The sequence below is a fragment of the Stenella coeruleoalba genome, assembly GCF_951394435.1.
Source record: "Stenella coeruleoalba genome assembly, chromosome: X".
In the NCBI taxonomy this organism is placed as follows: Eukaryota; Metazoa; Chordata; class Mammalia; order Artiodactyla; family Delphinidae; genus Stenella; species Stenella coeruleoalba.
In genome coordinates, this window is record NC_137152.1 from 84255274 (window position 1) to 84278856 (window position 23583).

The following is a 23583-nucleotide window of genomic DNA, read 5'->3' on the forward strand; positions in this document are numbered from 1 at the left end:
CTACATCATACCATACAACAAAATTAGCTCAACATGGATTATAAGTATTAATGCAAGAGCTAAAATTATAAAAACTCTTAGAAGAAAACATAGGAGTAAATCTTCCTGACCTTAGGTTTCACAATGTTTTCTTAGATATGACAACAAAAGCATATGTGACAAAAGGTAAGATATATTAGAAGTTATCAAAATAAAAAAATTTTGTGCATCAAATGATACCACTGGTGGCACAGTGGTTAGGAATCTGCCTGCCAGTGCAGGAGACATGGGTTCAATTCCTTGTCCAGGAAGATCCCACATGCCGCAGAGCAACTAAGCCTGTGAGCCACAACTACTGAGCCTGTGTGCTGCAACTACTGAAGCCCACGTGCCTAGAACCTGTGCTCCACAACAAGAGAAGCCACCGCAATGAGAAGCCCGCACACTGCAATGAAGAGTAGCCCCCACCACTTGCTGCAGCTAGAGAAAGCCCGCACGCAGCAATGAAGACCCAACACAGCCAAAATAAAGAAAGAAAGAAAGAAAAGAAAGTGAAAAGACAACCCACAGAGTGGGAAAAAATACTTGTGAATCGTTTATTCAATAAGGAACTAATTTCCAGAATATATAAAGAACTCTGGAAATTCAACTATAAAAAGACAAATAGCCCAATTAAAAATGGGCAAATGATTTGAATAGGTATTTATGAAAGACATATAGATAACCAATAGACACATGAAAAGAAGCTCAACATCATTAGTTGTTGGGGAAATGCAAATCAGAACCAAAAGGAGAAAACTCTTCATATACAGTATGATGGTTAAAATGAAAAGGATGGAAAATAACACGTTTTGGTGAGGATAATGAGAAACTGGAGCCCTCAAACATTACTGGTGGGAATCTAAAATGTTGAACCCAACTTGGAAAATAGATTGGCAGTACTTCAAAATGTTAAACAGACTTCTCATATGACCCAGCAATTCCATTCCTTGGTATATACCTGAGGGAAAATGTCATAGCAGCATTGTTTATAATAGCCAATAAAGAAGTGGAAGAAAACCCCAAATGTCTATCAACCAAATAAATAATATGTGGTATATCACATAATAGAATATATTTGGCAATAAAAAGGAAGAAGTACCGATATATGCTAGAACATGGATGAACCTTGAAAGCAATATGCTAAGTGAAAGAAGTCACAAAAGACTCCATATTTTATTACTTAATTTACAAGATATTGTCATATCAGGAAAGCTATAGAGACAGAAATTTGATTAGTGGTCGCTTGGGGCTGGCAGCAGGGTGGGTATGATTGGTAATGGATACCAGGTTTCTTTTCGGGATTATGAAAAATGTTCTAAAATTAGATTGTGTGATGGTTGCCCAACCCTATAAATATACTAAAAACCATTGATTTGTACACTGTACATGGGTGAATTTTATGGAATATAAATTATAACTCAATAACACTGTTGAAGAGAAATTATTATATAATAAATATAATAATGCACTGTGGGTTTATAACACATGTAGAAGTAAAATGTAAGACAACAGTAGAAAAAAGGATCAGAAGGGGGATACACAGGTGTAAAGTTCTTCCATTATCCACAAAGTCATATAATATTATTTGAAGATACCATGTGATAATGTTACTGAGTCCAAGCTCAGTCTGCTCGCCACACGACAGGCCAATAAATCGGGAGACTAGGTGTTGAGGCAACGAATATGACTTTATTTCGAAAGCCGGGTATCCAAGAAGATGGTGGACTAGTGTCCTTTTCGGGGGTTGGATGCTAGTTTCTTTTATAGAACAGAGATGGGGAGGAGGTGAGGAAGTTAAGTAAAAAGGCCATAAGTCTTGCAAAATATTTCCTGGTTTTGGCCACTCTCAGGGAGGGGATGTGTTAGTTTGTTCTTTTCTGCAGCCATTCACAGGTTGGCAGGGTTAGGCTGTTTCCCTGTAAGCTGAACAAAGGTACTTTAGTTTAACATTCAGGCAGAGGGGCAGGGTTCCCCGAGGCAGGCCATCATGTATGCCTATAGCTATAGACCGAACAAAAGCAATGGAAAGCTAAGGTCAAAGTAAAAGAAACAGGTCCAACATGGAGTCAGATTTTGTTCTTCCCTGTTACAATAATATAAAATAAATACTGCAAACTCCAGAGGCATGGCTCAGATATTTTACCTGGAGGGAGAAGCAGACTGTAAAACAGAGAGCTCTAAATCTCATCCCAAAGGAAATGACTTCATTTAACAGTGTGAAGAAGATCAAGCCTAAAGGAGCTCTTGAAAACAGTGGAGGCTGTATTGTGTGGTATAATAAAAATATACATTGGGTCTTGTATAGAGCTCCTGGCATAGAGCTCCTAAAACTCTTGGGATTCCCTAACTTATAGGAGTGTCTTTTTTTATTCATTATGAGCCCCTTTTAATTACATCTGAGTTTATACTAATGAGGTGACTCATGGTGGGGCCCCAGATAGTTTCAGGATGGGGGCTGGCCACCACAAAGACCAAATAAATTATTAGAGGGGTGTGTGGACAGAAAACAAGTTTCTTGCCATTCTGGTAAACAAGATGTTGCCCACTATCAAGCCATCAGCCACTGCAGCCACCCCCAACAGTGCACCCTGAGGGGAATTCAGGATGAAGAAAAACAGGACATTGGCCCTAGGTAGTTAAGATTCATATCAAAGGAAAAATTTCAATGAGCCAAGACTCTTGCATCTTCCCATATACAGAAAAGCACTAAAATCATTAACTTGAGATGTCTGTTTTTGTGATTAGCAATAACTTTTTGACGCTCGAGTACATGGGTTTATTTTTGATTTTTTTCAGCAAAAACTCCTAGATATCCTGCCTCCTCCCTTATCTCTTTGGAACAGTTCCTCAGAGCTATCTGAGAGGCTGTATCCCGGGCTATAGACCTCCGTAAGGCCACTGAATAAAACACAATTCTCAGCTTTTAGGTTGTGCATTGTTTTTCAATCAACAGCTAAAACGTTCAGTCCTAACACCCTGCCCCTCTTCCCTGAGCTCTGGAGAGGGAAGAAAGGCTGGAGATTGAGTTCAATCACCGTTGGTCAATGATTTAATCAATCATTCCTATGTAATGAAACGTCCATAAACCACCCTAAATGACAGGGTTTGGGGAGCTTCTGGGTTGGAGAACACATGAATGTGCTGGGAAAGTGGTGTGCCTAAAGAGGACAAGGAAACCCTGCACTTCTACTTCCCCCCAATACCTTGCCCTATGCCTCTCTTCCATTTAGCTGTTCCTGAGTTGTATTATTTAAAATAAACCAATACTAGTAACTAAAGCATTTTCCCAAGTTTTGTGAGTTGTTCCGGTAAATTATTGAAACTGAGGAGGAGGTCATGGGAACCCCCAAATTTGTAATCAGCTAGGCAGAAGTGTAGGTAGCCAGGGCGCCCCATTTGTGGCTGGTGTATGAAGTGGGGATATTCTTGTAGGACTGAGCCTTTAACCTGTGATGAGTTAGTGTCAGAATTGAATTGAATTGCAGGACACCCAGTTGAAGAATCAGAAAATTGGTTGGTGTTGAAAAACACACTGCCTTTGGTAACAGAAATGGTGTCAGACAACACCACGCATGGTGAAAAGCAATTGAGAGGACATTGGTAGATTCATTGGAGGTATAGACTAAACTGTAGGTCAGCTCATTTAACAGAGAGAAACTGGGAAAGAGAGAGCTAGCAGGAGACCTGGGGGCAGAATTAATCTCAGTCTGCAGAACAATTTATGCCTCAGGGCCTTGTTGAAAACAAGAGAGCAGTCAGCAGGCAATTAGTGGCGTTTTACAGCTGTGTATGGTCAGGGACGTAGAGAGCCCTGTCAAAACCACTGTCATCCCAAGGTGACTGTGGGCATACCTAAAGCTGTGCCCACTGAGGAGTAACACAAGAGGTTTCACACCTCATGCATGTGGGCCCAGGCATTATTTATTTAGAAACCAGCTGGATCATCAAAAATAATCTAAATTCTCTAAAATTATCTAGCTAGTCACTAAACAAATAAACATGAAAATAACAATAACAAGCCCCAGATGGGGAGGGGGAGTTGCTACAATATATTACCTAAAATGTCCGGTTTCCAACAAAATATTATGAGACATGCAAAGAAACAGGAAAGTATGACATATATCAGAGTAAAAGCAGGCAACAGAAATTGCCTATGAGAATGAACAGATGTCAGATTTAACAAAGACTTCAAAGTAGTTGCTATACATGTAATCACAGAACTAAAAGGAACTATGATTAAAGAGGTAAAGGAAGATATGATGACAATGTGAAACCAATAAAGAGAAATTATTTTTTTAAAAAAGAACAAATGGAGGGCTTCCCTGGTGGCGCAGTGGTTGAGAGTCCGCCTGCCGATGCGGGGACACGGGTTTGTGCCCCGGTCCGCGAAGATCCCGCATGCCGCGGAGCGGCTGGGCCCGTGAGCCGTGGCCGCTGAGCCTGCACGTCCAGAGCCTGTGCTCCACAATGGGAGAGGCCACAACAGTGAGAGGCCCGCGTAACGAAAAAAAAAAAGAACAAATGGAAATTCAGGAATTGAAAAGTACAGTAACTGAAATGAGAAATTCAACAGTGGATTTAAACTGGCAGACTAACTAGTGAACTTGAAAATAAACTGATAGATATTAATCAATCTGAACAACAGAGAGAAAGAAGCTGAAGAAAAATGTACAGAGCCTCAGAGAAATGTGCGACACTATTAAGTGCTATATTGGTTAAGGAAATGACTCCCAATGGTAATTCGAATCCAGAGGAGCCAAGTGAAGAGATCCAGAAATTATTACAGCAGGCAAGTAGCTAGGTATGAGCAGAGAAATGGGGGCAGGTGCCAGGTGGCAGGAAATCATGCACCTTGTAAACAGTGGGGGTCCATAGGCAGACAAAGGAAAGCAGGAACCTCCAGACTGACAGGAAACCACACATTTCAGGTGATAAGTGTCCGGGTAGCAGACAAAGAAAGGTGAGGAAAGAAGGGAATCTCCTACATCAGAATGTAACCTGTTGCTCATTATGCTCTCATTACAATAAAATTAGCCTTACAGTTAAGAAGTACCCATCATGCACCGATGCCATGACGCTCCTGATCTAAGCTAAATAAGTACAATAATCCCTCCTCCCCTCGGGAAGATGGAGCTGGGATGAAAAATCAGGGAATACAACCTCCAAACTCCTCCTCCTCCAGTGAATATTCCACCCCTTCATTTGTATGCCCCTCATAACTGGCTTGCCAAAGAAATCCAGGGCAGCAGCTCCTTACCTGTCTGCCCACTCTCCCTCTGAGGGCCTATCCTTGCTTAAATAAACTCTCACTTTACTTTCTTTTTTTTTTTTCTTGCGGTACACGGGCCCCTCACTGTTGTGGCCTCTCCCGCTGCGGAGCACAGGCTCCGGACGGGCTCAGCGGCCATGGCTCACGGGCCCAACCACTCCACGGCATGTGGGATCCCCCCGGACCGGGGCATGAACCCGCGTCCCCCGCATCGGCAGGCGGACTCTCAACCACTGCGCCACCAGGGAAGCCCTCACTTTACTTTCTTAACCTCTCTGCTTCATCTCTGAATTCTTTCGTGATGAAGAAAGAACCTTAAATTCACTGGGAACAAAATGATACATTAGAAGGTTAATATAACAAAAGCTATGAACATATACTAGCTTTCCTTTCTTCTCTCCAAAGTTACATAAAGTAATAATTATAACAGTGTATTGTTGGGTTTGAAGATGTATGGGTGTCATATATATATATATATATATATATATATATATATATATATATATATTGGGTTGGCCAAAAGTTTTGTTCGGGTCTTTCCATAACATCTTATGGAAAAACCCAAACAAACTTTTTGGCCAACCCACTATAACAATAAGATCACAGAAAGGGGGAAAGGGAATAGAGTTACACAGGAGTAATTTTTCTGTATCTCATTAGAATTAAGTTAGTTATAAATCTGAAGCTGACTCTGGTAAGTTAATATGTATATGGTAACTAAAAATATAGCAAAAACATTAATGAAATTAGAATGCAACATTAGAAAATATTCACTTAATGCAAAAGAATAGAGGAACAAAAAATATATGAGACATAGAAAACAAAAAGTAAAATGGCAGAAGTAAATCCAACTGTATCAGTATTAACAGAAAGTGTGAATAGATTAAACTATCCAATAAAAGGCAGAGTTGTAAAGTCTAGTAATATGCTATCTACAAGAGACACACTTCAAATTCAAAGATACAAATATATTTAAAGTAAGAGGATAAAAAAGATATACAAACAGCAACCACAAGAAAGTTGAAGTGGCTATAGTAATATCAGACAAAGTAGACTTTAAAACAAAAATGTTAGTAAAGACAGACATTTTATAATGATAAAAGGGTCAATCTATCAGGAAGATATAACAGTTATAAACATATATGCACCTACTAATAAAGCTTCAAAATACATGAAGAAAAATTGACAAAAATAAAGGGAAAAGTAGACAATTCAACAACAATAGTTGGAGATTTTCAATATTTAATAATGGATAGAACAACTAAGCAGAAGATCAACAAGAAAATAGAAGACTTGGGGCTTCCCTGGTGGCACAGTGGTTGAGAGTCCGCCTGCCGATGCAGGGGACACGGGTTCGTGCCCCGGTCTGGGAAGATCCCACATGCCATGAAGTGGCTAGGCCCATGAGCCATGGCTGCTGAGTCTGCGCGTCCGGAGCCTGTGCTCCGCAACAGGACAGGCCACAACAGTGAGAGGCCCACGTACCGCAAAAAAAAAAAAAAAAGAAAGAATAAAAGAAAATAGAAGACTTGAACAACACTATAAACCAACTAGACCTAATAGACATCTATAGAATACTCCACCCAATAATAACAGGATTATTCTCAAGTACACATGGAACATTCTCCAGGATAGACCATATGCTAGGTAATAAAACAAACCATGATAAATTTGAAAGATTAGAAATAATATTAAGTATGTTTTCCGATAATATGGAATGAAAGTAGAGAACAAAAACAGAAAGAAATTTGGGAAAATCACAAATACATGGAAATTAAACAACATGCTCCTAAATAACCAATAGATCAAAGAAGAAATCAAAAGGGAAATTAAACTATATTGAGATGAATGAAATTGAAGATACAACATACCAAAACTTATGAGAGGCAGCTAAAGCAAGGCTTAGAAGGACATGTATTGCTGTAAATACCTATATTAAAAAAGAAGAAAGATCTCAAATCAATAACCTAACCTTTTAACATAAGACCTCAGAAAACAGAGCAAACTAAACCTAAAGCAAACAGAAGGACGGAAGTAATAAAGACTAGACAGCAGCTAATGAAACAAAGAACAGAAAAACAACAAAGAAAATAAAGCTAAAAGCTGATTCTCTGTAAATATCAATAAAATCGACAAACCTATAGATTGAAAAGAAAGAAAACTTAAACTACTAGAGCCAGAAATGAAACAGAGGACATTACAACTGACTTCACAGAAATAAAAGAATTATGAAGGAATACTAAGAATAATTGTATGCCAATACATTAGATAACTTAGATGAAATGAACAAATTCCTAGAAAGACACAAACTACCAAAACTGACTCCAGACAAAATGGCAAATATGAACATACCTATAATAAGAGAATTAATTAGTAAACAAAAAGCTACCAAGAAGGAAAAGTCCAGGCCCAGATGGCTTCACTGGTGAAATCTGCCAAACATATAAAGAAGAATTAATACTACTTCTTCACAAATTTTTCTAAAAAATACAAGAGGAGAGAATACTTCCTCACTCATCCTATAAGGTCAGTATTATCCTGTTACCAAAACCATACAAAGACATCATATGAAAAGAAAACTACAGATTAATATCTTGTATAAATATGGATGCAAAAACCCATCACAAAAATACTAAAAACTGAATCCAGCAACATATAAAAAGAATTATACACCAGGAGCAAGTGGGATTTATTCCAGGAGTGTGAGGTTGGTTTAACATCCAAAATTCAATCAATGTAAAACACCATATCAATAGAATAAAACACAAAAACCACGTGACAATCTGAAAAGGTGCAGAAAAAGCATTTTAAAAAATCGAACACCTTTTCATGATAAAAACACACAACACACTATAAATAGAAGACAACTTCCTCAACCTGGCAAATGACATCTAGGAAAAATGCACAGCTAACATACTTAATGGTGAAAGACTGGATGTTTTCCCCTTAAGATTAGGAACAATACAAGGATGTTTGCTCTTTCCATTTCTATTCATCATTGTGCTAGAGGTTCTAGCCATGGCAGTTAGGCAAGAAAAAGAAAGAAAAGGCATCCAGATTGGAAAGGATAGAAGTAAAATTATGTTTATTCAGAGATGACATGATTTTATATGGAAAATCCTGAAGGATCCACTAAAAAACTATTACAACTAATACATGTGTCCAGCAAGGTGGCAGGATAAAATTTCAATATACAAAAATCAATTGTATTTCTATATACTTGCAATGAGCAATCCAAAAAATGAAATTAAGAAAGCGATTCCATTTACAATAGCATCAACAAAATAAAATACTTGGTGATCAATTTAACAAAAGAAGTGTAAGAATTGTACATTAAAAAATTAAGAATGTTGTTGAAAGAAATTAAAGATCTAAAAAAGGAAAAACATCTTATGTCCATGGATCAGAAGACTTAATATTGTTAAAATGAAAATAATCCCAAACTGATCTACAGATTAAATGCAATCCCTATCAGAATCTATTTGAACATCTCTGTAGAAACTGACAGGATCACACTAAATATTCGAAATAGAGCTACCATAGGACATAGTAATTCCACGCCTAGTTATATACCCAAGAGAAACAAAAACATATGTCCACACAAAAACTTGAATATGAATGTTTATAGCAGAATTATTCATAATAGCTAAAAGGTGAAACAATCCAAATGTCCATTAACTGATGAATGGATTTTAAAATATGGTATATCTAGATGATGGAATATTATTTGGCTATAAAAAAATAAAGTACTGATACATGCTGCAACATTTATGGACCTTGAAAACATTTTGCTGAGTGAAAGAAGTCAATCACAAAAGACACATATTACATGATTCTATTTATATGAAAAGTCTACAATAGGCAAATCCATAGAAACAGGAAGTAGAAGAGTGGTTTCCCTGGGTTGGGGAGAATGAGGGGGGATGATGGGTGATAGCTAAAGGGTATGGGCTTTTGTTCTGAGATGATGAAAAAGTTCTAATATTGACTGTGGTGATGGTTGCACATATTTGAGGATATACTGCGAAACACTGAAATGTACACTTTCAATGGGTAAACTGTATGATATGTGAACAATATCTCAATAAAACTGTTTAAAAAGAGAATGAAAGAAGCCATCATTATAGATACTCCAAACATTTAAAGGATAGTAATGGGAATATTATGAGTAACGTTACATCAATAAACTCAATAACATAGATAAAATTGTCAAATTCTCTGAAAGATACAAATTGCCAAACTCACTCAAAAAATAAATCGAAAACCTGAACAGAAGAATGGTTTTTAACCATCATGTCTCTAGAAGAAAATAAGGACCCTAATTCGTAAGCATATCTAACTTCCATGGTGTAAACCATGGCCAATTTCAAGCTATCGAAGCGACATCACTGAATGAAGATTTGTTAAGAGATGAAAACAATCAGCTCTCATTAGCTGGTACAAGCCAGCTCCAGCATGACACTGTCTGTTATCTATAAAAGAAAATTAATTTGTTATTAAAAACCTTCCAGGAAAACCCCAGGCCCAGATATCTTCACTAGTGAATTCTATCGAACATTCAAGGATGAAATAATACCAATTTTAAATAGACTCTTTCAGAAAGTAGAGGAACAGGTCTCCTCTTATATAATGAGGCCAGAATTACTCTGATACTAAACAAAAACATTACAAGAAATCTAAGACCAATATACTTCATGAACATAAAAGCAAAAATTCTCTTAAAAATTTTGGGAAATTGAATCCATCTATATGTAAGAAGTATAATAAATATATCATGACCAAGTGAGGTTTATCCTAGGAATGAAGTTGGTTGAGCACTCAAGAGTCAATGTAATAGATAGCTAGTGGGAAGCAGCCGCATAGCCCAGGGAGATCAGCTCGGTGGCTTGTGACCACCTAGAGGGGTGGGAGGGAGGGAGACGCAAGAGGGAAGAGATATGCCAACATATGTATATGTATAACTGATTCACTTTGTTATAAAGCAGAAACTAACACACAATTGTAAAGCAAATTATACTCCAATAAAAATGTTAAAAAAAGTCAATGTAATTCATCATACTAACATGATAAAGGAGAAAAATTATAACCATTTAAATAGATACATAAAAGGCATTTGATAAAAGACAATACCTACTTATGATAAAATTTCTTAGGAAATTATGAATAGAAAGGAAGTTCCTCAGCCTGAAATAAGGCATCTATGAAAAAACTACAGCTGACATCATACTTAATAGTGAAAGACTGAACACTTTCCTCCTATGAAAGGAACAATTCAAGGATGTCTGTTCTCACCACTGCTATCCAACAATGTACTGGAAATCTTAATTAGTGCAGTAAGGCAAGGGGAAAAAAAGTGTGCAGATGGGAAAAGAAGTAAAACTATCTTTATTTGCAGGAATATTACAAGCATGTACATAGAATGCCCTAAGAATCTATACAAAGTTATTAGAACTGATAAGTGAATTTAGCATGCTCTCAGGATAAAATGTCACTATACAAAAACCAAGTATATGGGGGCTTCCCTAGTGGTGCAGTGGTTGGGAGTCCGCCTGCCAGTGTGGGGGACATGGGTTCGGGCCCTGGTTCAGGGGGATCCCACGTGCCGCGGAGCGGCTGAGCCCGTGCGCCATGGCTGCTGGGGGCTGCACTCTGGAGCCCGCGAGCCTAAAATGCTGAGTCCACGTGCCACAACTACTGAGGCCCGCGTGCCTGAAGCCTGTGCTCCACAACAGGAGAGGCCACCGCAGTGAGAAACCTGTGCACCGCAACGAAGAGTAGCCCCTACTCGCCGCAACAAAGAGTAGCCCCTGCTCACCGCAACTAGAGAAAGCCCGTGAGCAGCTGTGAAGACACAATGCAGCCAAAAATAAAATAAATAAATTTATTTAAAAAATCAAGTATATGATACAGCCACTATGGAGAACATTATGGAGGTTCCTTAAAAAACTAAAAATAGAACTACCATACAACACAGCAATCCCACTACTGGGCATATACCCTGAGAAAACCATAATTCAAAAAGTCATGTACCACAATGTTCATTGCTGCTCTATTTACAATAGCCAGGACATGGAAGCAACCTAAGTGTCCATCGACAGATGAATGGATAAAGAAGATGTGGGGGTTTCCCTGGTGGCGCAGTGGTTAAGAGTCTGCCTGCTGATGCAGGGGACACGGGTTCATGCCCTGGTCCGGGAGGATCCCACATGCCTCGAAGCGGCTGGTTCCGTGGGCCATGGCCGCTGGGCCTGTGTGTCTGGAGCCTGTGCTCTGCAACGGGAGGGGCCACAGTGGTAAGAGGCCCACGTACCGCAAAAAAAAAGAAGATGTGGCACATATGTACAATGGAATATTACTCAGCCATAAAAAGAAACAAAATTGAGTTATTTGTAGTGAGGTGGATGGACCTAGAGACTGTCATACAGAGTGAAGTAAGTCAGAAAGAGAAAAATAAATACCGTATACTAACACATATATATGGAATCTAAAAAAAAAAAAGGTTCTGAAGAACCTAGGGGCAGGACAGGAATAAAGATGCAAACTAGAGAATGGACTTGAGGACACGGGGAGGGGGAAGGGTAATCTGGGAAAAAGTGAGAGAGTGGCATGGACTACCAAATGTAAAATCGATAGCTAGTGGGAAGCAGCTGCATAGCACAGGGAGATCAGCTCCGTGCTTTGTGACCACTTAGAGGGGTGGGATAGGGAGCTGGGAGGGAGGGAGATGCAAGAGGGAAGAGATATGGGGATATATGTAATCAGCTATATATGTATAGCTGATTCACTTTGTTATAAAGCAGAAACTAACACACCATTGTAAAGCAATTATACTCCAAGAAAGATGTTAAAAAACAACAACAACAAAAACACAAAAAACAAAAATCAAGTATATATCTTATGTACTGGAAATAAACAATTAGAAAATGAAAAATTTAAATGCCATTTGCAATGGCATCAAAATGAGTGAAGTAAATAGGGGTAAATTATAGGAAATACCTGAAGACTTATACACTGAAAACTAACAGTATTTTGCTGTGAGTAATCATGGAAGACCTGAAAAATTACAAAGTATACCATGTTCATGTATCAGAGGACTCAATACTGTCAAAGTGGCAATTCTCCCCAGATCTGAATACTCAGTATAATTCCAATTAAGATCCCAGCTGGCTTTTATTTGTGTATGAAAATCTACAGGCTGATCCTAAAATCTGTAAGGAAATGCACAGAATCTGTAGCAGTCAAAACAATCTTTAAAAAGAGTATCAGAGGACTGACAATAACTGACTTTGAGCCTTCCTATAAAGCTGTAGTAACCAAGACAGCATAGCATTGGCAAAAGGATGGGAGTGAAGATACACGGTATGTGTGCCTGCCATTTTTGTTGTCCGGTTTGCATGTTGCATTTCCCGTGCCCCATGAGCACCAAATTCAAGTGGACCCTTGATGAATGGGTGCTTAGCAAGACTCAAAGCAAGAAAATGGCAATGTCCTTACATCTATAATTGCTGATAGCCAGGAGAGGCCACCTTTTTGGTTCCACTCAGAACTTACTTCCAGGGACTTCCCTGGTGGTCCAGTGGTTGAGAATCTGCCTTCCAATGAAGGGGACACAAATTCAATCCCTGGTGGGGAACTAAGATCCCACATGCCACAGGGCAACTAAGCCTGTGCACCACAACTACTGAGCACGCAGGCCACAAGTGGAGAACCCACGTGCCACAGCTACAGAGCCCACATGCTCTGGAGCCTGCACGCCACAACTACTGAGCCCGCATGCCACAACTAGAGAGAAGCCCGTGCACTGCAAAGAAGATCCCGCGTGCCGCAACTGAGACCCAACACAGTCAAAAATAAATATTAAAAAAAAACTTACTTCCAACACATAGTCATATTCCAAGAACCCCAAATGACCAAGAAACCCAATCATATCCTTATTGACATGTATTACTTCCTTGAATTTGCCAACCACTTACTGTTGAAAATGATGACAAAGAAGAAAAGATAGAACAACCCACAGTTCCAGTTCCATTCTATGCGTGCAGAATGTGCATGTGTGCACGTACCAAGAAGTAAAATAAAAACAGTTGAGTCAGTTTTGTGCAGCATTCCACTGTTCTGGTAAGAAGTGAATACATATACAAAATATGAATTATGCAACTTTGGTGCTTCTGCACATGAGTCAAATGCTCTTATATGCATTTAAAACTGACATTGTACAATATAAAGATGGACTATATCATTTATGCTAATAGTTAAAATTTTCAACTGTCCTTTACTTAGAACAACATTAAATAATAAATAGAAAGCACCATGTCAAGGTCAACATCAGTGGTCATAAATCACATTGATAGCATGCAGCCGTGATATGATGTGATGAAATTGCACTTTATCCTGTGATCTTCCTCCCCCACACCCATAACCCCAGTTTAACAAAGAGAAAAACATCAGACAAATCTCAGTGGACAGGCATTCTACAAATACCTGCCTAGTACTCATAATTATAAAGATCATCAAAATCAGTAAAAGTCTGAGAAACTGTCACAGCCAAGAGGAGCCTAAGGAGAAATGACAACTAAAAATATGTGGTATTCTGGATAGGATCCAGGAGTAGAAAAAGGGCATTACGTAAAAAAAAGGAAATTTGAATAAAGTAGACTTTAGTTAATGACAATGTGTCAATACTGGTTCATTACCTACAACAAATGTACCATACTAATAAGATGCTCCGGGGTACAGAGTATATGGGAATCCTCTATAATACCTTCTCAGTTTCTTTGTAAATCAAAAACTGTTCTAAAAAATGAAGTCGACTAAAAGAAAAAGTCAAAAGGGAGACCACAGAAAAAAGAAAAGCTTTATATGTTAGTACCTTTAATAGCACTTTTTTCCTTGCTTTTTGAACAAAGGGCTTTGCATTGTCATTTTACACTGGGCCCCGCAAATTATGTAGCCTACCCTGCCTCTGTCCCTACCTCTGTCACCCAGACTTCAGACTAGTGTTGTTTTGGACCCTTTTGAGAGTCCCTGAGGCCAAGAGTGAGTAAGGCTCTGAGTATGCTGGGGCCCAGGAGGGAAGAGTTCTGTGCTCTGAACTCATCTGGATTCTGGGAAAGGCAGCAGCAGCCAGTCTGGAGAGGCCCCCACTCAGGCCAAATGGTGTTCCTAAGAGAAGCCCTTTCTCACCTCACCGCGGTGGGCAGTGTGGAGTCAGAGCATCCTAGAGCTGCAAGGGACCTCGTTCACCACAGCCCCTGACCCCATCTTTTAGGGCGAAGGAGGAGGACACAAAGAGAGGCATGGAGAGGGGTAGAAGGCTCCCAGCCTCCAGAGCCCTCCAGCCAGTGACAGCCTGAGTCCTGCCCAGCCCAGAGCCAGGTACTGCCTCCCTTCAGCCCAGGTCTGGACCAGCCTTCCCTGTCCCTGAGTGTTTCCCAGAAGCCTCAGTTGCCACCCCACCTTTCTTCAGAGTCCCTTGCTTGTTTCTCTGGGCATATGCAGGATGTGTGTGTATTTGTGTGTGTGTGTGTGTGTGTGTGTGTGTGTGTGTGTGTGTGTGTGTGTGTGTGTGTGTGTCTGTCTGTCTGTCTGTCTAGGCTCAGTTAGGATGAGGCCAGAAGCAGAAAAGAGGGGCTCTTGTCATTGCATTTCCCACTTGGCTATTTCCCCCAGGGTGGGGTTGGGGGAGGTGAGCCTGAGAGCCCCAGGCTGGACAGAGCCTGCTGCAGTCCCAGGCAGCAAGTCTTGAGACCAAAGTACTGCCATGGGTGTCATTAGGAAAGAATGCAGAGGCAGTAGCAGCAGGGGCAACCTCTGGGCTGGAGAGGGCAGAACTCCGCAACTCCAAGTCCAGACAGACGGGCCCTGCAAAGGGAAACCAGACCTCCATGGGGTCTGGGGGGCAGTGCTGGAGAGGCGCTCAGAGGGCAGGGGGACTCTGTATCTGCCACAGAAGTACAGCCTCACCAGGGAGCAGGAATCCCTGAACCAGAAACCCACCCTGGGCTTCCTCAGATCCCCCAGAGAAAGGCCACACCCCTGAAGACTGTTGTCATGGCAGCAGCTGCCAGGGCTGACTGCCTTCCCCTTTTCCTGTATGGCTGCCCTGCCTGCCTTCTGGGACCTTCGGCTCCTGTTCCCTGACATTCCCTTTGTACCAAATGGTTGTCACCGTGGCAGAACCCCCTTCACCTTATGCTCTCTGGAGAGCCCTTTCTCTCAAGGGAATCTCAAATCAGCTATTGTCAGGCAGAGACTTAGAGCCAATACGAAGATATTGCCTTCATTCCTTCTTTCAGGTTCTAGTTCCTCATACCTCCCTTGTCTGACCCCCATGTTTACCAAGTGCTCATCGAGGGTTAATTTGGGAGCTTTCAGAGGCAACTATGTCTTCTATCAGCAGCAGCAGAAGGTAATTCCACCCTGAGAAAGGAAAGGAGGGGAGCTGGCCTGGCGGAGGGTACTCCTGGCTGCCACACCCAAAGGGAAAAGGAATTTTTTCATTTGGAGTCAGAGCTCTTTGCTGAAGATCTCCTCTAGATCTTTCCTGAGCTTGCTGAATTTATCATCCCATTTAGTACTAATGGTGTGATGTAAATTAATATTTTGTAGCTAATGTACTGAATGACAGAATCTGAATACAAAGAATGAGGGAGTGAATCTAACTGACAACATTTAACCCAGAAAAATACAAGCTTCTGCACTTGGGTTAAAAGTAAACTGATATACAGAAGTGCATTAACAGGGGTTTGGGGATCTCAGTTGACTGCAACTTAAAGTGGATTCAACTGTGTTATATGGCATCCACAAAATCTACTAAGATCTTAGGATGCATCTGTAGATGTATCGTGGCTATTCTAGAATGAAGGGTGTGGTAAGATCACTCCATGCTACACCAGGAAGAATATCCAGTATTTTCAGACATTTACAAATTCAGGAGCATGTAGGATGGTGAGTGACTTTGAACAAATATATCACGTCAGAAGGAGCTGAAACAACTGGGGAGGTTAAACCTAAAAAAAACAGTCTTGGTGAGAACATAACTGTTGAAGGATTAAATGAGATAGTATATGAGATAGTGCTTAGTGCAATGCCTGGCACACGGGCTCAATTAATGTTAATAATAAAAGAATGATAATTAGTAGTAGTATCAGTACTGTCATACTATTATTATTGTTACTAGCGCTACTCCAGGTCCTTTACACATACTGACTCATTTATTCTTTTTACCAATCCTATGAGGTAGGTACTATTTTGTCTCCAATTTTGCAGATGGGAAGTAGAGTCACAGAAAGGTCAAGTATATTGCCCAGTGTATCTCACAGGTGGGCAGGGGAAAGAACAAGAACATTAACTTTGGCAGTGTCAGGTTGTCAAGGGTAAAAGGCACTTTTGTTATTTTAAACTTGTTTTGTAACACTCCAGAGGGCAGAACCAGGACCAATGTGCATAAACTACAGGGAGGCAGATTTCAGCTGAAAGGGGGAAAAAAAAACACTGAATGATTAGAACTGTCTGAAATTTCCCTGGAGTATCCCTTAAGGTAGTGAGTCCTCCATCACAGGATGTGAGGAAAAAAAGGATAAAAATGAAGAATGAATAAAGGGGGCTCCTCTCGGAAAGAAACCATACAAATGATGAAGCCAACCCTTGGTGAAAAGAATAAAGAAGGTAGAGTGAAACTTGGTTTAAAAGACACATATCATTGAAAAATTGAAAGGTAAAACAGTTATGGAAAATATATAAAGGTGAACTAATATCTATCTGTCTTGCTGCTATCTCAACACAAAGTAAACTAGATGTTGGAGAAAAGTGACAAAAAGCTCTTAAAATGGGAAATTCCACGTATGAATTTCTGTTTGGAAACTTACTAGACAGGCCAGGATCCTCACAGATCTGATGGTCACCTACCCTGAAAGTTTAAATTATAAGGAGAGGTATAGTCTGCTCTCTGGAAGAAAGGCCATCTGCATGACAAAGTAGCATCCAGGCTGATGTGAGATGCAGGCATGAAGTCGAAGATCATAAAACACCATTAGATCCAAAAGTACATGCTTATAATAACAACTGTGTTAGCATGATTTTAATCCTGCTACTTTGTGTGTGCTCCCAAGAATTATTACATAGTTTAATATGAATGTCCTCTGTGCTGAATCTATCTTTTTGGGTATAGCAGTCCCAGGACCCAAATATTTGCACATTTAATGAATTGATATAAATTTCGTCAACCAGCAACACCAGTAGGTTGCTGGTTAAAGATTTAGACCCACAGCAAAATCTATTTCTTCTATTATAAATAATAATTACTCAATAGTATATATATGGTACATATGTAATATAAATACATACATACATATATATATATAATAATGCCATGCTCTCCACCAAAAGTGCTCCCATTTCAGATAGTAAATAAGTTTTCAAACTATTTGTACATAGATGCACAAATGTGTATTTTGATTTATGAAAATCAAAGTACTCAGTCTTTTTAGATTTATGTATTGATACTTCACAAACTTTACTCTTTCTAGAGCTCTAGAACTGAATGATTACCAATTTAGACTGGAGCTTCTACTTGTGATTTAGGTCTGGAGACTCAAGAAAAAATCCTTAAGTCATGGAAAAGTGAAAGTTTATCTCCGATGAAAGTGACAAGAGATGAAAACCATGTTGATAGAGCCTAAACGGACATGATGGAGTTATGGATGTGGATTAAACCTGGAAGAAGTGGCATATGATAGTGACTCATTAAGGAGAAACAGTCAAATTTCAGTACAGGATCTGAACTGTAGGGGAAATAATGGGCCTTGGTAGCTGATGACAGGAGAATGAGGGAGAGAGGTGTTATCAGGTGAAGAGGCAATAACCCTCAAGACTGGATGCTGACCGCCTCTAGTAACCAGGAAAAGGCAAATATAAACAGAGAGGTGAGTGACGACGATGTATGGTGTGTTAGGGGGTCAGGAAATATCGGCTGGTTGCGGCAGCACCGCCGCCGGTCAAAGTGGTAACTGGGGATCTGAGCTTGGCGGTGACGCGCGGCCATCACGTGACCAGAGCCTGTGTCTGCCCAAGTCCCTCTCGTCGTGGTCCTTTTTCCCTGTCCAGACACCATCTTCCTATTGCCCTTTGGTCGAGGGGAAAAACAGAAGGAAGTAAGTCCCCTCCGCCCTCTTAAATCGGTGTAAGTGTCGGTGCTGCCCAGTAACCCCTGGGATTGGGATGGCACAGAGTTCAGGCCTTCCCCTGTGCCCAGCCCCGCCCCGCCCCCGCGCCCATATTTCGGTGCAGAAAATGGTGGTCTAGGGGGTGGGGTGGGGTGGGGAGGTGAGTGGGCCCCCCCCCCACGGGAAGGAAACACGGACACTTAGAAACAGCTTCTAAGTAGTCCTTCGCTTTCACTTCCCGCCTGGAAACAAATGGCGAGCATTGCGGGGTTGGCGGGGGTCAGGGGGAGAACGAAGCTTTGAGATGGGGCGAGGGGGAGGGGAACACGGGGTGAGGCAGCTGGTGCCTGTAAAAGGGACGTGTGAGTCAGTCCCTCCCTCATCCCCTCTCCCCGCCCCCTACCCTGTCTTGTCTGTCTGCAGCTCCGCAGGTCACAGCGGGGCACCTGGAGGAGAGGATGCCTAGGAGCCAGCCGCCGGGAGAGGTCCAGGTCGGGGTAGGGTTGGGCAGCGGGCCGGGATGGGGTGAGAGGGAGGCCGCTTGAGGGAGCCGGGTCCGCGGCACTGCCAGCCCGCCCCGCCCCGGCCCCAGCGGGAGAGGCCTCTGTGGCAAGGCCTGCCGGGAAAATGGTGGGCTTTCGGAAGGAGGGGGTGACAAGGTGTGGGGAGGCCGGGGGGGAACGACCAGACGCAGCGGGGTCCCGGGGGCCGAAGAGACCCTCGGCCAGCGTAGGTTGGAGTACCCGGGCCCAGACTCGGGAAGAGGCAGGTACTGGAACCCATGGGCGGGGTTTTGGTCCAGACAGCGAGTATTCTGACTCGCCTTTGCCTTTCCTGTCTCCTGTGAATAACCGTGCTTAAAAAAGACCATCCTGAACATGGAAAAAGCCTGCCAAGAGCCTGAGGAGCAGCCACAGAGCTCGCCCAAGGCGGAGGAGGAGCGGCCTCCTGTGGAACACTCTCCCGAAAAGTCGTCTCCGGAGGAGCCGTCTTCGGAGGAGCAATCCTCGGAGGAGGAGTTCTTTCCTGAGGAACTCCTTCCTGAGCTCCTTCCTGAGATGCTCGTGTCCGAGGAGCGCCCTCCTCAGGAACGCCTGTCTAGGAAGGACCTTTTTGAGGAGCGCCCTCCCATGGAGCAGCCTCCTTGCGGAGTGGGCAAACATAAGCTAGAAGAGGGAAGCTTTAAAGAGAGGCTGGCTCGCTCCCGCCCGCAATTTAGAGGGGACATACACGGCAGAAATTTAAGCAATGAGGAGATGATAAAGGTAGCAGAGGAGATGGAAGAGATGAAGCGAGTACGAAACAAATTGATGATCATGCATTGGAAGGCAAGGCGGAACCGTCCTTATCCTATTTAATGTGTTCGGCCTTTAATTCTGTTTTGCCTGGTATGAGTATTATCACCTGACCTTTGTTTGCTTTTTCACATATACCTTACCCCGTCTTCCTAATCTTAACTTTGCATGGCTTTATTTGAGGTGTTTCGCTTGTAACTGGCATAAAATTGCCCCCCCATCTGCAAGTCCCCCTCTTTCAATCATAAGTCTTCTCCATTTGCATGGAAAAGATGTACATTATATATTATGAAGTGAAAAAAGCAATTTTCAGAAAGTGTATGTAGTATCCCCTTTTTGTAAAAAAGTATATTTATATATTAATATGAAATGAAAAAACTGAAAGTATATACTTCAAAGGCTTAACAGTGGCTATCTGTGGTAAGATAACAGGTGACTTGTTTGTTTTTCATTTTTGCTGCATCTGAATTTCTCATTTTTTCAAGATGAACACATTTTACATGTGTTGCAAAAAAAACCCAATATAATAGAAAAATTGTAAAGCAATTTAAAAATAATGTCAATCAGCTTATAAAGATAATGTGGCACTTAATAAATACTTGACAGAACTTAAATCCCATGTTTTTTTCTGAATCTCTTAGGCAGAGATGTAAACCAGGTACTGTACTCATATTTGTTTAAGGGTCATTCTTTTCCCATTTAAATAGGAATAGGAGAATTTACAGGGCTGCTGCAGAACCAAATGAGGTAAAGGTCATGTGAGCTGTACTTTTTCCCCCACTTGCACATGCTGGACCCCATCCCCTATAGATTCCCTTCAGATACTGGGGATAATACCCAAAGGAGGTCTCATTTGCACTCACAAATCCTGTGCAATTCCAGGTGAGTGCCACATTCTATTCCTGTCCTGCTATTCTCTTCCCTTAGATACCACCATGTCTGCTGGGTACCGCTGCCCCTTCTCCTGGGTCCTGCTCCTTTCATGGCCCCCATCACAGCTGAGGTGCCAGAGTCCTCAAGGTGCAAAGCTTTACTGATTGCTCTGGAGTCCCTGCTGGGCCAAAGCTGAACTGTGTCTCTTAACAGATATATGAAGGATGCCCCTCCTCTAGCTTTAATATTACACCTGTCCAGGTGGATACCATCCCAGTGCTGCTTAGACCTCTATGTCTTAAAGAATTCTTAGCAGAATAGTCTTTCCTATTTATTTTTTTCCCAAAAGCCTCCCCTTTTCTCCATTGAGCGCAAACATGAGTTCACTGGGACCTGGGCTCGGAGATGAATATGTGAGCCAGACACAATGCTTTGTGCTCAGAATTGGAATCCCCTCCCAAATAATCTCCAAGGATAACTATGGTTTTAATTGCCCAACATTTGCTTAGGGTGAGTTCTCTCCCAGGGGCTTTTGGCAGGCTTGCCTTACCAATTCATCTGACTTACTCAATATGTATAAGTTAAAGAGGAAATTAAGACCTAAGCTCAGGGACTTCCCTGGTGGTCCGCTGGGTAAGACCCCTTGCTCCCAGTGCAGGGGGCCTGGGTTTGAACCCTGGTTGGGGAACTAGATCCCGCACACATGCCAAAACTAAAGATCCCGCGTGCGGCACCTAACACCTGGCGCAGCCAAAATAAACAAATATTTTTAAAAAAGACAAGCTCAAACTAAGACATTTCCCTTCTGCCCCACCCCACATCAACAAGAAACATGCAAAAGTCATTAAAGCGCTGTGTGTGTGTGTGTGTGTGTGTGTGTGTGTGTGTGTGTGTGTGTCTGTATCAGGTGTTATGATTTCTGTTAAACTCCTTTTTAAAAATCTAAGATTTGTAAGTAATTAAAGTACTAATATATATGCATATACATATATATGTGTCTGTATCAGATATTATGATTTCTAAGATTTTGTTTTATTGATCATGTTAATTCTAGAAACATAGATAGTGGCTAATAATTTTTGAATTATGACCCAGTCCTGAACCCAGTCTGTCTGATGGACTATGTTAGCTTCAGTGTGTTCACATCTCTAGAAAGCATGAATTGCAATTCCAAAGGGATCACGTTAGGGGTGAATTTCCCCAAATTCAACATTAAAATTATTCAAATATTTCAGTTATCAGTGTTTCTCCTATAAAGTAAGCAGAGACCTGGGCTCTACCCCAGACCCACTAAATCTGCTTTTCTGTATATGAGCACACAAGGTGGAGAGACACTGCTATCTATATACAATATACTCCTGGTTTTAGTAAGAATAAACTATGACATAAATAGAAGAAAGTACAGATGATTATATCAGAATTAGAGAGGTGAAAGGCTTGTCCAACCATATATTTAAATAAGGAATTAGAAACAACCTCATCAACTTTACTACATAAAATTTAGATTTTTTTTGCAACAAAGCAAGACCATACACAGAATAAAAACCTAAGAGAGATGACAAAACAGCAAGATGTATTTTCTATGGTTGACATTATGTAATGCCTTGCATTACTTCCTTACAATATGAGTAAGGTACATCTGAACTAAATAAATTCAAAGTTCTCCTTTGGTAATCAGATCTCAAAATGGTAAGCCAGTCCTGTGCCCTTAATTTTGCTTTTGCTTTAATTTTTTCACTGTGTGATGCCATTAGGGGGGATCTTCATGTCTCCAGACCATTTCTCAAGGTTATGGTAGCCTGATGGATGCTGATTGGGTTGGATTCTGGCTGGAGTGAGTTGAGGGGCCAGCAACTCACTTGCCAGCTTTATAGGATGGAATGAATCCAGCCCCCTGACACTGAGGGGTGGTGCCGGGGCAGGATGTGGAAAGGCTCCACCAAGCCATACTCCTCTCCAGGGTGATCTGACTTCGGTTTCTCTGCACCAGCTTGCAGCAGGCACCAGACTCTTCTAGGCTAAAGGCCAGGCTGTCCTGGACATACACACCAGGAGGACAACGACTGTCCCATTGCAGGTCAGAGCACTTTGCCTCTCTTTCCTTTTCCCTGTCTCTTTTGGGGAACCTTTTATAGGGGAGGAGATAAAGCCCAAGGATTCCCAAGTGGAAACATTGGTCTGAACAGTCTTTGAGCAAACAGATGTCTGACCTGGTTGGGCCTGACCAGGTAACTTGGGGCTGAAGCAGAAGGGGCTGGCCCTTCTGTCAGAGTCCAGTGAAGTAGCCCCCCTGAAATGGGGTTAGACCTCAGACACGACCTCACCCATCCCTCTCCCACTCACGTTGCTCAGATTCCCAGAAGGGCCTCAGATGTGCCCTGGCCTGTTTGGGTGGTTCTGTGGTGACTTTAGGTCTGTGTGTGCCTGGTGCGGCGCTTCTGATGTCTGCATCAGCCCAGGCCCAGAGGCACGGGAGCCCCCAGGTAAAGGGAGCTTCAAAGGCATGTGGTCTCACAGCTCAGGAGAAACAGGGTGGCACCTCCTGTGTGAACACCCCTATGCACTGCAGGCCTAGCCCACGACTTGGAGGTCAGGGTAGTCAGACTGTGGATTGGTGTGAAGATGTTTTGGAGGCGTTGATGTTGGAGGGTCAGCAACATCCAGAGCCTGGTTCTCTGGCCCCCTCACCACTTCCCTGCCCGCACAGAAGGCTGATATCCCCGTCACGTGTCCAAGAAGCTACTTGCCTGGCCAACTCCAGAGCAGAAAGCGTTGAGGGTCCAGGACCCTGGAGAGAGCTGTCTGCTAAGCAGGATGCCCAAGCCCTTGGGAGACAGTGCCTGGGAGTGGGAGCCCCTCTGGTGAGGCAGGGTAGAGGGATTGGGTCCAGGGTCCTTGCAAAATGCCCAGAGACTCCTCCCTCTCCCATTCAGAAATATAAACTCAATTATTTTTACAAATG

The 23583-nt window shown here is 41.9% G+C and overlaps 1 protein-coding gene across 4 annotated transcripts; it reads left to right on the top strand.

Annotated features, from left to right (window-relative positions):
• The first annotated feature begins 18390 nt into the window (after positions 1-18390).
• TCEAL1 (transcription elongation factor A like 1) lies at positions 18391-20448 on the top strand. 4 transcript variants are annotated; one of them, XM_079910720.1, is made up of 3 exons: positions 18391-18441; positions 18877-18944; positions 19320-20447. In XM_079910720.1, the coding sequence occupies exons 2-3, from the start codon at positions 18912-18914 to the stop codon at positions 19809-19811; spliced, it is 525 nt and encodes a 174-aa protein (XP_079766846.1). In that variant the 5' UTR covers positions 18391-18441; positions 18877-18911; the 3' UTR covers positions 19812-20447. The 4 variants fall into 4 exon arrangements, with proteins under 4 accessions (XP_079766846.1, XP_079766845.1, XP_079766847.1 ...); XM_079910719.1 differs by having other exon boundaries at positions 18430-18441; positions 18877-18950; positions 19320-20448; XM_079910721.1 differs by lacking the exon at positions 18391-18441 and adding an exon at positions 18453-18470.
• The last annotated feature ends 3135 nt before the right edge of the window (positions 20449-23583 follow it).